The sequence below is a fragment of the Puma concolor genome, chromosome B1 (genome assembly GCF_028749965.1).
Source record: "Puma concolor isolate L17-30 chromosome B1, mPumCon1.1.hap2, whole genome shotgun sequence".
NCBI lineage: Eukaryota > Metazoa > Chordata > Mammalia > Carnivora > Felidae > Puma > Puma concolor.
Window position 1 is genome coordinate 165,155,920 of NC_141670.1, and position 17,050 is coordinate 165,172,969.

The window sequence follows — 17,050 nt, forward strand, 5'->3', positions numbered from 1 at the left end:
ATTCCCACTTTACCGATGAGGAAATTGAGGCTCAGAGTGATTAAGCAACGTCTCCAGAGTCATTCCTCCAGCAAGGGGCCCAGCTAGGTTCCAAGTCAGATTAGGCACTCCTAAGCCTGTGCTCTTAACCACTGTACCATCCGGCAAGGGTCCTTGGTCTCAGCTTTCTCCTCTTCTCGGAGACCCCCTAGCTCACTTCACACACAGATTTGGTTTTCCGTATGTTTCTTTTCAGCCCTCCACGAAACATGTCCCAGACACCCTCTGGTTCAGCCCTCATGCTAAATACTTGCCTGTTTAGATATCAGAGGCCTGGCCTTTCGTTCCAGCTCAGTGGAGGTCAGGGAACCCCCACCCCACCCCCCACCCCCGTCTCTGTCAGCCGTGGCTGGAGGCCCAGCACCCGATCTGAGGGATGGATTCTTTCGGCTCGGTTTTCACTGTTCTAGAAGTGTCGACATCAGTGGAGTCTATAGCCTTTTTTTCTCCAAGTTCCTCATTCCTGCCAGCAAGACTTAAGCATCCTGGGAGACTCCTGCTAGCCCTTACCCTTGCCTGCCATTTTGGCTCTGGAAGGACCACGGGGGCCGGCAGTGGTGGGGGGAACCGGCAAGTCATGAGGGCAGGAGAGGGGCCTTTGGCCCATTGGCCACACCGGCCTCTACTGCCTCACAAGAGTCGACCGCTAGAGAGCATGCAAAGCACTTTGGTTTCCACGCACACACTCTTAAAAATGTCTGAAGAAGGGTTTCTTACCTTGTGGTCTATGAACCCTAGTTGTACACAAACCTCACCTAAAACTATATTCAGAATCTCGTGTGTGTAAACAGACACGTATTTTTCTAGAGCGTTCTTAGCTTTTATAACATTCAAAAGGAGACCTATGACCCAGTCACAAAACCACAATAAAAGAGCAGCTCACAACTGCTGGGCACACCCTGTGTTCTACGCACTTGACTTTATCTAATCCTTGCCACGACGCTGCCAGCTCAGGGCTGTTGTTTTCCTCCTGGGACACGGAGTGTGAGGCTCCAAGTGAAGTGACTTTCCCTGGGGCATAGAGCCAAGCAGCAGCGGAGCCGGGCTCTGCGGGGGTCTGGGGAGTGGGCGGGCCTGGGACCCAGCATTCTTCGCCACCTAATGGCTCGGCGTGGAAGACGCTGAGGAGTCAGTGGAGACCCTCGCCAGAGCCACGTGTTGAAATGGCGTCTACACCACGTGTGCAGATGACAGGGGATGCTACTGTTCACTTGCTGCTCTCAAACTCTCATCACCTGGCTTTCAAGGACAAGTGTGAGACAGATTTCAGTGTATTTTTTTCCCCCGCCCGAAATATACCTTGGCTGACGTGAGCCATGTATTGTTTCAGACCGTTCCCTTTCGAGCAAAAGTAAAACAGCAGCTTTCAAAGGCTAATTGTTGCTTTAAACAGAAAACTTGTTAATAGTCCCCACTTCTTTAACAAGAAGATGAAGAAGAAAACGACAAAATGCTGTCTTCTCTCCTTCCTCCTCTAACTTGGGCCCCATCTGCCTTTCCTCCACACTGGGGTACAGGCTCCGTTCTTGACCAGTGAGCTGGCAATTGGTTAAGTCCTTGGTTTAGGTGCACCCGGAACAGTTTTGGGCGGCAGGAGGGGAAGATGGTGAATGTGTGGCACCGACCGGCACGTGACCGGTGGCAGGTGGCTGGGCGAAGCCCCGTCCCGCCGCCAGCCCGGCAGTTCCCCTTTGCTCAGGCGCTGGGCTATGGGATTCCAGCTCTAGCCTCCCTCCCCATGTCCACAGTCACCTCCTCACCTAGTCGCCTGTGCGAACCTCACCAGCCCTTACGCGGCGCATCACGGAGCCAGCGCAGCCCTGGGGAACAAGTCTTTCCGGTGCTACAGAGAGAAAGCCACCCCGGAGGAAAGGTCCAGAATGAAGGAAGCAGGAAGGGTCACCACGGCGACGGGCCAGAAAAAGGGGAGTAAAGTGGCCTGGCCCAGACCCCTTGACATGACAGAAGTGACCAGATAGGCACCTGGGCCCTGGACTCGGCCTGCCTGGGTTGGAATCCTCATTCAGCTATCTCCTGTCTGTCCTTGGACAAGTGATTGAACCTCTCTGTACTTTATTTTCCTTATCTGCAAAATAGGAATACTACACCTGTTTCATAAGATTGTAAGGAAGATGAAACGGATATCAAATGAGATCATCCTGAGTGCCTGGCAGTTCATAAGGCCCGATAAACATTAGCTGCTAGCATCATTATTCCATCGTCGTTATGGGTTGAATCGTGTCCCCCTCCCAAAAGATATTGAAGTCTGAACACTGTGAGGGTGACCTTATTGGACATAGGTCTTTGCAGGTGATCAGATTCAGATGAGGTCATTAGGGTGAGCTCTAATCCAATATGACAGTGTCTTTATAAAAAGGGGAAATTTGGACAGAGAGACAGACATGCATAGATAGAGGATGGGGTGAAGACACAAGGAAGCTGAGAGGGGAGCATGAACTGATTTTCCCTCACAACCCTTGGGAGGAACTAACCTTGCCAACACCTTGATCTTGGACTTCTGGCATTCAGAACTATGAGACAATAAATTTCAGTTATTTAAACCACCCAGTTTGGGGTACTAGGAAATGAACAGAGTCACCATCATTAGCACCCACAAGGACATCCACCTCTTGGGTGTGCCTTCTCGGGGGCCCTGAAGGAGCAAAGGCTTCCTGGAGAAGAGAGAAACTTCTATATTGAGGTCAAATTACTGGATCACAAAGCTACGGTATGAGCGGATCCAGTTCAGCAGTAAGGCGGCGGCTGGGCACGGCCACTCTCGGTGCCAAGCGGTCAAAGGCTCAGTAAACGCAGCCCCGCTGTCCCACGGGCCATCTCTTCCCAGGCTGTGCACCCTTCCTTCCTCCCAGGACTCTAGTGGCGTTCAAGCGGCCGCCTTCTGCCTTATCTCCACGGTATTCCCCTCCGTGCCTTTCCCCATAGAAACACACTGCGTTTTATTTCTTGTCATCCGATAACCTGGGATTGGTATCCCTAATTGTCTGTGGTGTGTTTGTCCCCTCCTGCTGATAGGTTATCGTGCTGTCCACGCGACTCCTGAAGCCATTTAACATTCCTGAGCTGTTATTTGCGACTGACCGGCTGCATCCAGACCTTGGCTTCTGAGCATCTGCAAGGATGACACTTACCTGAGCTGGAAATACCGATACGTTATCCTGTCACCGTTCAAGATACGCCTCCCAAACCGGTGTCCCCTTGCTAACGGTGGCCATGACAGAATTCTGCCTGAAGGGTCTTGGCAACCATGCGGCGAAGTACTTTGCTCGGATTCCCAACACCTTAAAAAAAAAAAAAAAAAATTACTTTCATTTTTCTAAAGGTGTCAAACTGTCTTTCAGCTGGCCACGTTTGACATCATCCCCGTTTCTCCTCAACCCTCTCTTTGTGGTCCTGATTCCTGTGATCCTGGATTCTGTGATCCTGGAATCTTCCTGATTCCAGCCACAAGCTCACTGTTTCTAAATAAACGCCTGTTGGCGAGTGTTGGTAGATTACAAGCCATTTGATCTGCAGTTGCTCAAGAAATTAGACATGCTTCACATCAGGAGTGTGAAAAAAGTTTGGTTTTCCTTAAGATTACGTAACTGGGGGGGGGGGGGGAGGGGAACATTGCAAATGGGATCTGAGACCTTGCTGAAGAGGCGAGGAAGGGAGGGAGGGGCGGGCAGCAGTTAGGACCGGGCTGGTGGTCCGCCTGCCGTCACAAAGTCCAGCACCCTCCCGGCGTGCTCACCAGGCCGGCCCACGTGTCTACTCAGAACAGAGGTGGGAGACAGGCTGACTGGAGGCCTGTCCCTGCCTGTAAAAGGTGTCCCCCCCCTCCCAAAGGAAGGCCCCATAAAGATCACCTGGTCCAGGGAGTCGAGACTGGAACCCCATCCCCTGGGACTTGTATTCAGTAGTGTTGCTGTCGAAATAGAGAGCTCTCTTTTCGGTTTGCCTAACTTTCCCTTCTGGTCATATCAGAAAAACCCAGTGAAATTGTTTAAGAACTCTGGCAAAAAGCAACTGCTTAATCCACACGCTCGCAGGTGTGTGGTTCACGGACCTCTCTGGCATCTCCAAAAGATGTTTGTAATAAAGAGGAAAAGCTGACAAACAGTTCGAGAGAGGGCGGAACAGGTAGAGGAAGTCAAATGTAGATCAAAACCCTCACGTGCCTCTGATTCTAGTTCTCTATAAAATAATGTTATTTTAGGAAAAAACCGTGAAGTTGGAAATCATTCTGAGATGCAATCAAAGCAGTTTTTATAGACACCGATGTTTTGGGGGTGGTTTTTTGTTTGTTTGTTTGTTTGTTTGTTTGTGATCCAAGTGTGTTTTCCACCTGAAACCGGTTCTTTCATGGTGCTGAAATATGGAGACCCCAGATGCTTCTTTCATTCCCCTAACCCAGAAGTCTGAACTTGAATAAGGAAGCAAATGGCAAGCCCAAAAGAAATGATCATCAAAGCAGACATCGCTATTTTCTAAAATTAAAAAATTATGTACCCTGTTCTCTGTCTCAATGTACATTCATTCATCTGTTCAGCCATTCATTCATTCATTTCCAAATACTGAGAGGCACGTCCCGGGCACCCTGCTAGGTTCCGGGCCATGCTCCTGAAGGAGCCAGCCGCGCCCCTGACTCTGTGGCTCTCACAGAACAAGCAGCTGGGCCTTCTCCCGGTGCCCCCGCCCTGTGTGAGCATCTGCTCCAGGTTAAGTGGTAAGCCATATGTCCGTATGCAAAGGAAACTTTCTGGAAATACAAAAACCAAACTGCTAACAAGTAGTTATCTCTGGGAAGGAGTCTGGGTGGGAGGGCTAAGAAAAGGGAGAGGTGAGTCTCACTCTTGGTAGACTTCTGTGTGTTTCGAATTTTCTTCATGGCAAACGTGTAGTTGTGTACTACTTTTGAGGTTTTAATGTATTCTTACAAGTTAATTTTTTCTCTAAAAAAAGAATGTTCAAAAGCTGCTAGTCTGGAATTAACAAAAGAAGGGCGTTCCTGATTGTAAATGTTGTCCGTTAGATTTTACCATGCCCCCCAGATGCCCTCAGTACTATATTAAATATGGTCAAAGGCAGTCTCTGTGTGCGGGGAATGTCACAAGTTAGGTTTATCACCATCTTTTTCCATCTCTGTGGTCACTGGTTGGAGGAACTGAGCGAGACAGGCAATCAGGTAGTGGGAGGCTTTGGAGAAAAAAGGAAGTTCGTGGTGGCCGGAACTTGGTTTGAATAAGAAGGTAGGAGACACAGGACAGAACCCTGTCCCTTGCATTAAAAAAGCAGGAGCCTAATGGAGACTTGGTATAAATCCTGCAAAGGGCCTTCATCAGATAAGGAAAAAGAAGGGACTCAGGAAATGGCACGTCGGCCCCCTTGTTAGAACCTCCTAAAACCTTCTTGGTGTTGCCTTCTTGTGCTCACTGCCAGGGAGTGGGAGAGGACAAGGGAGAAAGGGATTATGTTCTTGACCTCCTGTGAAGGTCGGTGAACAGAGTTCCAAAATCTTCCCTGGGTTCGGTCTCATCTGTGCTCACAAACAGCGGTTGTGGACCTCGCGGAGCCTCAGTGCCTCCATTTGGAAATTACGCACGCTCACGGAAGGTACCTACCTCACGAGAGAAGCTGCTGTGGACGGAAGCCAGCCCCGACACAGCAGCTAGCACGTGATGGCAAGGACTGGGCCTTTACCAGCGAGGACAGCAAAGAGGTCTCCTCGCAACATGATAAAGTCTCAACAGAATAATGTCAAACGAAGAGAAAGTTCAGAGGCATTGCTGGGAGCCACGAGATGAGGAAATAGAGGAGGAAGAACGCGTTGGTGCCACAGATTTCCAAGACAGGAGAGCCCAGAGGCCAGGCGCTGATGGCCTGGGTTCCAATCCCACCTCTTCCACGCTGCAGTTCACTTCTTCGGTTCTCAGCGGACCGTGGAATCAGATCATAGGGCCGACCTCATCGGGTTGGCGTGAGAAATAAAATAATAAATCCGTGTGAAGCACTTAGGACATGGCACATGGCAAAGCTGGCCAAGAGCCTGTAGGAATCCCCATTATTGGTGGTAAATGTCTAATGATGGCTCATTCAGGGCCTCACGTTGTCTCCGACAGCAGCTTCTCCATCACGAATGAACGTTAGCCCCGAAGTCTGGGTGGATTCTGAGCTTGACCTCCTTGAGGCTGACACCCGATTCAACCACATGCCAATGTGCCAATTCTAAAGGGATCTGGGCTGCCTGAAGGTGGCTTCCAAGACGGCCGGGCTGTCGTGCTGGTTTCTTCTCTCTCGGGCCTGGGTCTGAGTGTTGCCACCTGAACTCTGGCTGGCGGGGACAAAACAAGCACACACAGATGCGGCCCTTCTGCCAAGGACCTCACAGGCCACTCTCCCCAAACACAGTTGATAGAGGTGTAAATACTGTGCAGCAATTGACTTCTGCCTTGGTGAACCTTCCGTCTGGAGTCCGCTTTGCGGCAAACAGCGCGGGCTCGCCGAGCGTTTGGAAGCACCCCGGGGGCCGTGTCCGCCAAAGGTTGTCCCCAGAGGGCCAGGGCTATGGAAATGGCTCTGTTTACACCAGGGCCCCTTCCATTCCAGTGTTATCCCAGTAACAAAGAATTCCGTCAAGCTCCCCTCAAGACCACTCTTGTTTATTTTAGCTTGGTTAGCAGAACCAGAATTTCAGTAACAAATACTCCAGTATTATAAATGTCTGCCATCCCTCCTTAAGAAACATTAAAAAACTCCTCGGTCTCTCTCTCAAAAGGAATGTTAAAAGACAAAACCAGGGGCGCCTGGGTGGCTCAGTCGGTTAAGCGTCCGACTTCAGCTCAGGTCATGATCTCGCGGTCCGTGAGTTCAAGCCCCGCTCTGGGCTGATGGCCCCCTGCTTCCCATTTTGTGTGTCCCTCTCTCTCTGCCCCTCCCCCGCTCATGCTCTGTCTCTCTCTGTCTCAAAAATAAAATAAACGTTTAAAAAAAAATTAAAAAAAAAAAAAAAAGACAAAACCAGATGATGGAGCGTATTTGAGAAGGGAGAGGGGGTGGCTGGGATCTTGCCACAACCAGTAACAACCCTAATCCTGTTCTCTTCACACCAAGTTAGGGAAGTGAGGAGGACGGTAAGAACTTCCCAGAAACTTCTAAAGGGAGTGCAGAAAACATCAGGTCTCCTAGTGCAGTTACTGTAATAAATAAAGCCCTATGATTCCGTCTTGGCCATCCCCTGAGGGCCTGCGTTAACTTACCGGCAGAGACTCTGCGGGACAATCCCCCACACCCCACCCCTGCAGGGGCAGGACCAAGAGTTACCCAACTGCTCTCCTGTGAGGGATCTGCCCACAAGCCTTTTCGGAAAACGCCTTTGTTTTCTCCCTCGGGGTGTAAAACGAAATGTCCAAGTGGCCCGTGTCTCCAGAAGGAGGGGCGCCCCGTGGGCACGCCCACCTTCCAAGCAGGCTGGGGGCTGGCAGGAGCCCCGGGGAAGGCAGAAAGGTTCTCCCACCCGGCACACCACGCCGCCGGCGGGCCGCAGAGCGCTCCGAATGGTTTTGATTTGCGGCGGGGAGGAAACTGGAAAGCCAGACAGCAAGACAGGCCCGGATCCGGTCGGTCGTGAGGCTGACGGGCTGTGGGCGGTGCTGCCCACCCCCCCCACCCCCCCGCCCCCAGCCCCTGCCTGCGTCTTTATTACCGAGCCGGGACTGGAGGCCAGTGAGCCAGACTGATGGCCACAGCAGATGTGGCCGGCCAGGGGGCCTGGGGCCGGGGAGGAGCCCCAAACCCAAGCCTGCCACAGGGGGATGGAGGAAAGTGGGCCCGGGCAGGGAGGACCAGGGTCCGCCAAAGAAGAGGAGAGCACCCGGGGGCACTTTGCTTGGAGGAGGGGAGCGGGGAAGCTGGGGCTGGCTGCCCAGGGGCTGGGCTGTGGCTCTAGACGGGCGTGGGGGGCGGGGGGAGTCCTGAATCCGCTCCTTAGGAGCTGGACCAGCTCCTTCATTCTTCGGCGCCTCCCTTCCGCCTACCTGTAGAAGGGACTAAAAGTCGTCTGTGGGGTTGGTGTGGGGAACATTATTTCCCATACCCGCGACAGCCTGACACAGGTTTCAATAAACAGGAACATTCATTGTTACTACTTGTGTGGCCCAAGCAGGTGATGTACCCTGAGCCTCAGTTTCCCCATCTTTAAGATGGGAGTGCTAGCATTACCTTCCTCAGAGGATTCTTCAAAAGATGAAAGGAGAGCATTTATAATCGGGCACCTTACAAATGCTCAATGAATTTTAATTCCCTTCCTTTCTCCATCACCCCCCCCCCACCACCGATCCCTCCCTTTCCTTCCCCTGGTGGCCAAGGAGGCGGTCCCCGTCCTAGGTGGGAGACGCGGTTTCTCAGTGCCATATGGTTGCAGTTCAGAAATGTTAAAACCAACACAGAGGGATTAAGAAACACTAATAATGAAAGAGATGCGCAAAGGTAATGAAACATGAAGCTAAATTCGTGAGAAGAAAATATGGTGTGTTCCTTCCAGAACTATAAATATTTAAGTTAGCCTGAGACGCTGCGCAGAACTGGGACCTGGGAGGTTTCCCAGCAGGGTCTCTCTCACAGACACTTCATCCCCCTGGATGGAGGGCAGTTCTGAGACCCCCTTCCCACCCTAACTTCCGAGGTAAAGAGCGATGGAGTCCAGCATAGTGGGAAAGTGAGGGGCAACCATGAAGTGCCAGGAGGTCAGGACGTGAAGCTCACAGGGAGGAGAGGACGGCCCAGGCGTCTGCAGGCTCGGAGAGCAGATGGGCGGGGGTGGGGAAGGAAACGGTGTGCCCGTAAATGGATGGCGGGGCAGCGCTACTCAGCACCTTTCCGAGATAAAGCCCCCAGGAAAACTTTGTGTCTTCGTTAATTCCAGAACATGGGTAGAGGACCTCTGCTAGGTATATAAAGTTTAACCTCTTGGTCACTGGACATTGTTAATAGAACCACAGAAAACGAATGAAACCAAAAGCAAGCAGAAAGCCCTTGGAGATGATTGTCAGTGCCTTTGAACGGAGGCGTTTTTAGAATCTCACGCGAATACCGTTCCTCGCCCTGCCCCCCCCCCCCCACACCCATCACCTTCTCAGAGGTTAGGTTATGGGTAAGTGTGGACAACTGCCCTCCATATCAGGCAGGTTTGGGGTGTCACCAGAAGCCCTGTCAAGAGCAGGCAGGATATCTACCCTGTGGGAAAAGATTTGGAAATCTGGCACCATAACGCAGTAGGCCCTCAATAGGCGGCCATTTTGACTGCTTGCCTTGGTCCCATGGCCAAGCAGTGCCCTGTGCATGAAACATTATGAAGAAATAAGAACATGGCATACATTCAGAAGACGTTGACTCCTGTCCTTTGTGCCACCTTGCGGACATCGCTCAAAACTCAGAGCCTGTTTTCCTCACCTGTAAATGGTGGTATTTCCTCCCCTCCCTCCTCACAGGGGTACCCTGAGGATTCAATGAGGTCATGTACGTGAAGGCCCTCCTCAGAGGTGTTGTTACGGGTCTGTAAAGATGGCAACTCAACGTGGCCTGCATGAAAGGTCTCCCAGTCCCAGATGGAAGCAGGGGAGAGAAGCCCGGCGGTTTCGGCACCTACGTTTGTGGCAGCAGCAGACGCAGGAAGGGCTCTTGACCAGCCCCAGATCAACAGCTCCGAGCTTCTACAATGGGAACAAAGCACACTTTTTGAAAGCACCATACCCCAAGGAGTTTGCCAAATAAGCCACACGTCTAGAGAGAAGCCGTTATCTTGTGCAGAAGCGTGTTATCTTCGAGGCTTCGCCGAGCTGTACTAACAGCGTAAGACACAGAGCTGGACGCTTGTCTTCGCTTTACCTGGAGGGTCGTGAAGGAAATGAATAGGAGACACGCTACTCTTGACTAGAAAGCGGCAAAATACAGTTCCAGCGCTCCCAGGCTGGGTGGGGCCTTTGACAAGTTGGTTAGCTGGTCTGTAAGCCTGTTTCCTCCTCTGTAAAAGGGGGTGAAGAGAAGGCATCTCGTCAGTTGGCTGTGAAACCAAGAGGTAACCCTAGGAGGCCGTAACGCCTCACTCAAAGTGCCCAGTAAGGACAAGTCACTGAGGGACACTTTGTCTGAAGGACAGAAAGTGAACATTTCAATGGAGACCAAGCCAGAGGTCTACGCTTTTAAAATGAGATTTATTGTACATAAAATAAATTAATTACAGTTTAAGCCAAAGCATGAGTGGCTTCTTAAAGTGCGTCTGTGTACGGGATTTGGCGGTCGCCCCTGTATCCGTGCACTCGCTGTAAGACAGTGTTTTCCGTACTTAAGCCACACTCGGCCAGGCCTAGGAAACAACCCAACGTCATTGCCGTGTGCCATTTACACAAATCACATCAAAATCAATGAACACGGTTTTTTTTTCCTGTACCTGATGCAACAGCTAAAAAAAAAAAAAAAAAATTATACAGTCTCACAATTACTCAAAGTCTAGGACTGAAGAGTTTGAGTTCTCAACCATTTAACACATGCTCAACTGAACATACTCCTCCTGTGTCAGGAGGAAGCAGCCCTTCCTGCAGGCCATATAAGCTTCCGGATGTCCGTCCATATACATAACATCTGGCCCATAAACCCCACCCTTTATTGGGGGTGGGGGTAGTATTTTCCTCCTTGTTCTTTAAAGAAGAAATCTCGGGTGTCCTTCAGGTTAGAAAGGCATTCTGTAAGGAACAGTGTCCCAGAGATGCGAATCAGACTCGTAAGAGGAAAAAGCAGTCCTTCCTCTTGGGGGGGCGGGGGGGGGGGGGAGGGAGAAAAGGGAAAAAAGAAAGAAGAGAGAAAACGTGGAAAGGCTGGGAGTGGTTAAGCTGTTCTCTCGTTCCCACCATCAACCACATCCATATATTTGCGGAAACTACAACTGACCGTCATTTACAAGGTCAGGAACAAAATCCAAAGCGGTTACGCCGCCCTCCCCACTCCAAAGGAAAAGATGTGGAGCACATTTCACATACTCAGAGTGGCTCAGTGGGCTCATTCCAGCCTCATCAATCCTGTCCCCCCCCCTCCCCGGCTCAGAACGGAAGTTTCTGTAGCAGTCCCACAGACCCTCCTGGCCGCTCTGCTCCGGCTCCTGCTGGAACCGTGAATGACTGCCAGCACCCATCATTCCTGTGCTGCAAGAACCTCAGGCCCTCTTCCTGGGAAGACCAAACCCCCCCGAGTGTCCCTGCTTCAGACAGAGGTGACAGTCCTCACTTTGGCAGAGAGGGCTTGCTTGAACCTCCTCTTCAGGTCCTGCATGTTGGGGGACTTGGGCCTGGGAATGAGGGAGGTTCTCCGCTTCTCTGGTGTGCTGCTGGGCTGCTGTTTGTGACTCACTTCCTTGCACAGGACGTGGAAAGCGTTGTAGACGTCGTTGTAATTTTCGCTGACCGACACTTCATAGAACGAGCAGCCCAGCACGCTGGCCAGCTGCAGTCCGAGCTGAGGGTCGACCTGCTTGATGTGCAGCAGGTCAGCTTTGTTGGCCACGACCACCACGGGCAGCCGGGCGCCCAGGTGTAGCTGCTGCACGTGCTGGTGGAGCTGGCCGATGAGTTCATAGCTCTTGTAGTCAGTGACGGAGAACACGATCACCACGGCATCTGCCCAGCGAATGCACCGATTCAGCTGCTCGCTGCAGCTCAGGCCGTTCTCGTGGACCTGAAAGACAGGGGTGACGGCAAGGCGAACGGTGAGGGCCGGAAAGAGCCCTGGCCTGGCTGGACAGCGGGTTCAAAAGCGCCCTCGACGGTAACGCCAGGCTGCAGGCCATCAACAAGTTATATCCGCACACAGTCCGGCTTTCTTGACAATATGTTGATCCAGCTGCACACGGTTGGAATAAATAACAGTGCAGCTCACCACACTCGAGTGGAAAATTGACCTGCAGAGAACTCCGCGCAGAGAGACTTTGTAGTTGCACAAAATGGGAAATTAACTGGCTAGACAGTAAGTCTGGGGAAGTAAAGATAGGAGCTGGAAGCATTTAAACCTGGAGAACTGCCCAGTTCAAGAGGGAAAAAAACACACACATACACCAGCATGGCTCTTTTGTCTATAGAGTAACTTTCCACAATATAAAAGTGATCCCAAGCATTTGCAGACTACACCTAAATGTTTGATTTTTAATACCAAATACACACATGTAAAAACCACTCTTTTTAAGCACAGCAAGGAAACTTTGCCAATTCCAAGCGTGGTTTGGTCTTTCCTCCCAGACAGAATCCGCCTAAGAGAAGATCTGTGCCCCTGAGCCAAATCTCCCAAATTAAGCCAGGCAAAGACTGACCAACGGCCAAATAACACGGAAGTGACAAGCAACATGGAAAGGCCTAGATGGGACTCCCCCAAATTTCTCTCCTCTTTAGCATGAGGCATCCTGAGAACTGAACAATCCCATAGCCTGACTTAGTCCCGAACCTCAGAGCTTCTTACCTGAATACCTGGCGTGTCTTGAACCTGAATAGCCAGGGTTTCACCTTCTATTTGGACTTGTCTGGTATAGAGATTACCTGCAAAGGCAAAAAAAAAAAAAAAAAAAAAAGAAAAAAAAAAGTTTTTCCTTCTTGCACAACTTTTAAAACATGGTGGGATTTTTTAAATAGAAAAGACAATATAACTTAAACCAATGCACAAAAATAAGCTATAGTTTATTCTACTTAATGAGCTCATCTCAGTTATTTTTCTTTTTAACTGCAATGTTAACCCCAGATTTGTGGCTTTATTAAATCCAAGGCAAGGTTTGCAGGATTTTGGAAACTGATTTGTCCAATTTCTTCCATATCTAAAGTATTTCCTTGAAGTAAATCTTCTTGTTCAGCATGCATGGTATTTGTTTTTGTTTTAGTACTTCACAACTCTTTGATGTAAATTTAATCATTAAGCACAATAGCCTGGTAGGCAAATATTGTTCATAAATGCACAGCCAACGTTATCAGTTGGAATAAAAACGTGACATGATGGTAGCCAAATCTACATCAAAGCAGAAGGCTGCAATGCCTTATCTTGGGATGGTTTATGCAGCACAGTTCGAATAATCCCCTTAGGTACTAAATATGGTCTAAGGATTTAAGCAATTTGCTAACAGAGCATAGGTAGAAAGCCCTTAAGCCTCCCCAGTGGCCATCCTTAATCAGAGACATTGAAATAGTGTCTTCTCATTTATTCGGGAGCCCTCCTCCTCAAATTCTACCATCCAGTTATTCTTTCTTTGTTAAGAAAAAAGAACTTTAGGTTTACAACTGCTTTCCTTTGGCCTTTGCTTTAAAAGGTCACCTCTGAAAGGCAGCCAACAGAGAGGGAGAGGGGTGGGGGGAGGAGTTGGCCATCTTTTTTTTTTTTTTTTTATGACTTTTGCAGGAGTGTTTTGAAGGGGGAGGCTCTTGAGTACAAAGGGTGCTTCCAACTGGGGTCCCTATAGTTAAAACATACCAAGGAGAATACTTTCAGGCACTTGATAAAATGATGAATGGGCTTGGAATGGAATGAGGCCAGATGGCAGTTATGGGAGGGGGGGGAGCACGGGAGGGGGCAAGCAAAATTGTAAGTGGCAGGATCCTGTCGCCCAGACTGTCACTGTGAAGGAGCCTGCCTGGGAGACCCTGCAGTGCTGTGCAAGCTGAGAGGGCTCTCCCCAAATTTTGCATCTGCTCACCTGCGTTCCTTTCGTAGTCACCAATGAATCGTTTGGTGAGGAAGCGGACCACCAGAGCTGCAGGGCAGAAGAGATAAAGGAGAGTTCACTCTGGCATGAGAAGTTACATTGGTCTCCACCCACCCCCAGCCCGGGAAACAGCTCTCCCAGAGAAAGCAAGCCGGGCGGCCACCAAGTGAAATTCCTACCCTGCAGCTCCTCGACCCTTCTTCCAGACACAACGGAGAGAGGCTAGAAGGCATCATGAATTATGGCTCTGTCCAGCTGGAAGGGTCATTTGGCCCACCCGCCTCCTCTGAGCCCGCCTGAGCCACACCTAAGCCTTCCAAGAGACGAATGTCTTTCCCAACCTGAAAGTCCTCCAGGAGGGCTTCCGTTCACTAAGTTCCCTTTCAGTTCCAGGCACTGCCAGAGGCTCAAAACCCCCAAAGTTCTAATCCCAGTTGCGCCGGTGGTGCCCAGAAGGCGGCCTGGCCATTCAGGATCCCCGTTTCCCTCATCTGTCCAAGAAGGGAGTTGGAGGCAAGGCTGGCTCAGGTCCTTCCGGAGGGGCAGCGGATCAGGAGGAGGGGACGGGCGGTCAGCTGCAGCTCCCACCTCTCCCCCACGCCTCGGTCACACGCAACTCCTAGGGGGCCGCCCCCGTCCAGCCCCCGGGACTGCCGAGCACGAAGACTCACCGGTCTTGCCCACACCACTGGCCCCCACCACCGCGATCTTGACAAGGCGGCGGCCCGCCGCCCCCAGGCAGCAGTCGGCGGCGGCGGCGCTGCCCGGGGCGGGATACTCGGCGATGGTGCACATGTTCTGAATGAGGCGCATCGCCGCTCCAGCCGGGGCTGCACCACGCGGCACCTGCGGGGCGGGAGGACGCGTGTGCTGCGCTGGAGCCGGTGGGAGGACCCTGCCCGAGGGGTCCGCGGAATAAAGGCACCAAAGCGCAGCCGCGCAGCTGCTCGGAGTAGCTCCAGATCGGGACTGGGACGGCCTCCGGGCTGCGCGCGCGCTGTTTTCTCCGGGGCTCGCCCCGCCCTCTGCCTCCCGCGGCCAATCCCGGGGCGCCCCCGCGAGGCTCCGCCCCCGGCGCCGCTCAGCGCGCCCCGCGCCCCTAGGGGCGCCGGGAGCCAGTGTGGGGCCCCGTGAGGCGTGCGGAAAATGGGGCTGCGGATCCGAGACTGGGCAACGTGTGGGCGCGAGCCGAAGGCGCAACCAGTGGCGGGCGCGGAGGAAGGCAGCGCCGGTGCCGACCGGGGTCCCGCTGAGCGGGCACGCGGCCGATGCTGTGGCTGCGTGGTTGGGGGCGCCTCGGGTTCTGGGAACCGGACGGGGCTGGGCCTCCGGGCGGGCGCGGGGGATGCGGCGGCGGCGGCGGCGAGCAGGGCTCTCCAAGAGCAGATCCTGGGCAGGGCGCCCCCCCCCCCCCGGGTCCCCATCCCGTGCGCCTGCTTCTCGAAGCACGCTGCGGGGCCTCCGGCCTGCACGCCCACGCGCGGTGGGGAACGTGCTGGCCAGGGCCTCGGGGGTGTGAGCGCTTGGGGTCGGAAAGTGCGCGTCCTGCTTCCTGGCCCCGTGCAGTCTCCTTCATTTGAGGCGTGGTTGCACTGACTTGAGTGCGTCCGGATCGTAGATTTGGCTGTGATGGCAATTAGTTACAAAAACCCCGTATCCACTCCCCTGAGATGTGACATTTACCACTGGGACAAAGTCATGTCACCCATTTTGTTGTAGACCCACGTTCTCCGACCCCAGCGCGCAGGGTCGTGAACACACGCAGCGCGTGAACACACAGCCGGTCGGGTGGGTGTACTGCGCACTCAGAGGCAAATCAGAAGGTAATTATAGAACAAGCTTTCTAGAGCTTCACACACAGTCACACCTCCTCAGAGAGCTGTGAAATGGAAAGAAAACAGTAACCCCAGCTGTCTCTGGATACCGACTGGGTTGGGAACCCGGAAAGGGTCCGCAGCCCTTAGTTTGTGGTTATAAGGAAAGGCAAGACTCTTGGTTAACTGACTTGATGCCACGGAAGACGTGGGTTGGCACTCATTCAATCCCAAGCTCAAGCCCCTTGCGTTCTTTTTAGGGGAAGTCTTCAGTGGCAGGCCCCATCCGGGCGACATTCTGTAGCTGGAACTGACTGCAGAATGTCACCGAACACTCCCTCTCCCTCTCTCTCGGCTAAGGGCTCTCCTCCCCACCGTTCTAACCTTGTGGGCCCCCAGCTGTTCCAGAGGCTTTTATCCTGGGGGCATATGGCAGCCAACGGTGTGGCTTTGTGTCCAGGCCTCCACTAAAGATTTAAATACAAAAAGTAAAATAAACCCATTCCTTTATCTATATGTGTCAGGCATCTAGTTTGATTGCCCCGCATGCCCTGAACTTAACTGACCAGGTATTTGACAGAGTTCATTAAACTGACCCAGCTCAGACTCTGAGATGAACCCTCTTGCCTTTCCATTTAGGTGTTTGTGGGAATTCGACGGGGAGATAGAGGGGGTAATCTCAAACTGCCTTGGTAGCAAGTAGAGGAGGGGAAGCTTTACCAAGACACAAAACCTTGGCAATAAACATGATAAAAGGTTGACTTCCAGGAAGATCACAAGAATGAAATTAATTTGCCATTTGAGTTGGAAGGAAAAAGAGCATTTCCGATATGCATGAGGTCTTTTTGCGCGGTTTAAATCAAACTTGAATTTTGTTTTCTATAAAAGCAAACGTACCAAGACTATAATTACAGGGAATCATGTACTTTTTAACCGCTCCCCCGAAGAAGCCTGTAATTCTATGATGCTTATACATCGTTAAATAATTGCATCAAGTTTTTAACTGCTTTTTGCACACACACGCACACTCATACACAGACATGACAAAAATTGTCAGGGGAATTTTGCTTTGGATCATTTTTGCTTCTGGAGCTTGATTTTCATGACCACGAGCCTGTACTAAACCTATGATTTTTCTGTCTGAAAAATCACACACACAAAAGGCTGGATTTGGTATTCTTATTTTAGGTCTAAATGATCTGGCTGTGCTTTAAAGAACACAGAAAAGAAAGACACAAGGGAAAGTTAGAAAAAGAAAAGGGAGCTCTTCAGATTAAAAAAAAAACAAAAAAACGCCTAGCAAATCGCCCACCTCCACCCTGCTTGCTTCAGATAAGGACACTGAGAGTTACCCCTTCTTGGAAATGGGTAGAACTGATAAAAAGGAAGGGGGAGGGGCAGGGGAATTGATACTTACTAAAAGCTTGTTTTATTCCAGGCAGCAGACTAGGGATTCAGCATATAAGAATCT

The 17,050-nt window shown here is 51.5% G+C and overlaps 2 protein-coding genes across 3 annotated transcripts in view; one reads left to right on the forward strand and one right to left on the reverse strand.

Annotated features, from left to right (window-relative positions):
* Window positions 1-4,555, forward strand: part of SCFD2 (sec1 family domain containing 2) — a 406,985-nt gene extending 402,430 nt beyond the window's left edge. For both annotated transcript variants that reach the window (XM_025921777.2, XM_086705074.1), the window contains one exon: window positions 3,073-4,555. In XM_025921777.2, the coding sequence (XP_025777562.2) occupies window positions 3,073-3,165 (93 nt within the window). In that variant the 3' untranslated portion in view covers window positions 3,166-4,555. The remainder of the gene's footprint in view (window positions 1-3,072) is intronic.
* Window positions 4,556-10,231: 5,676 nt separating this feature from the next.
* On the reverse strand, window positions 10,232-14,736 carry RASL11B (RAS like family 11 member B). The gene is made up of 4 exons (XM_025922298.2): window positions 14,437-14,736; window positions 13,757-13,813; window positions 12,538-12,614; window positions 10,232-11,763 (listed from the first exon to the last, which is right to left on the reverse strand). The coding sequence occupies exons 1-4, from the start codon at window positions 14,576-14,578 to the stop codon at window positions 11,293-11,295; spliced, it is 747 nt and encodes a 248-aa protein (XP_025778083.1). The 5' UTR covers window positions 14,579-14,736; the 3' UTR covers window positions 10,232-11,292.
* Between the last annotated feature and the right edge of the window lie 2,314 nt (window positions 14,737-17,050).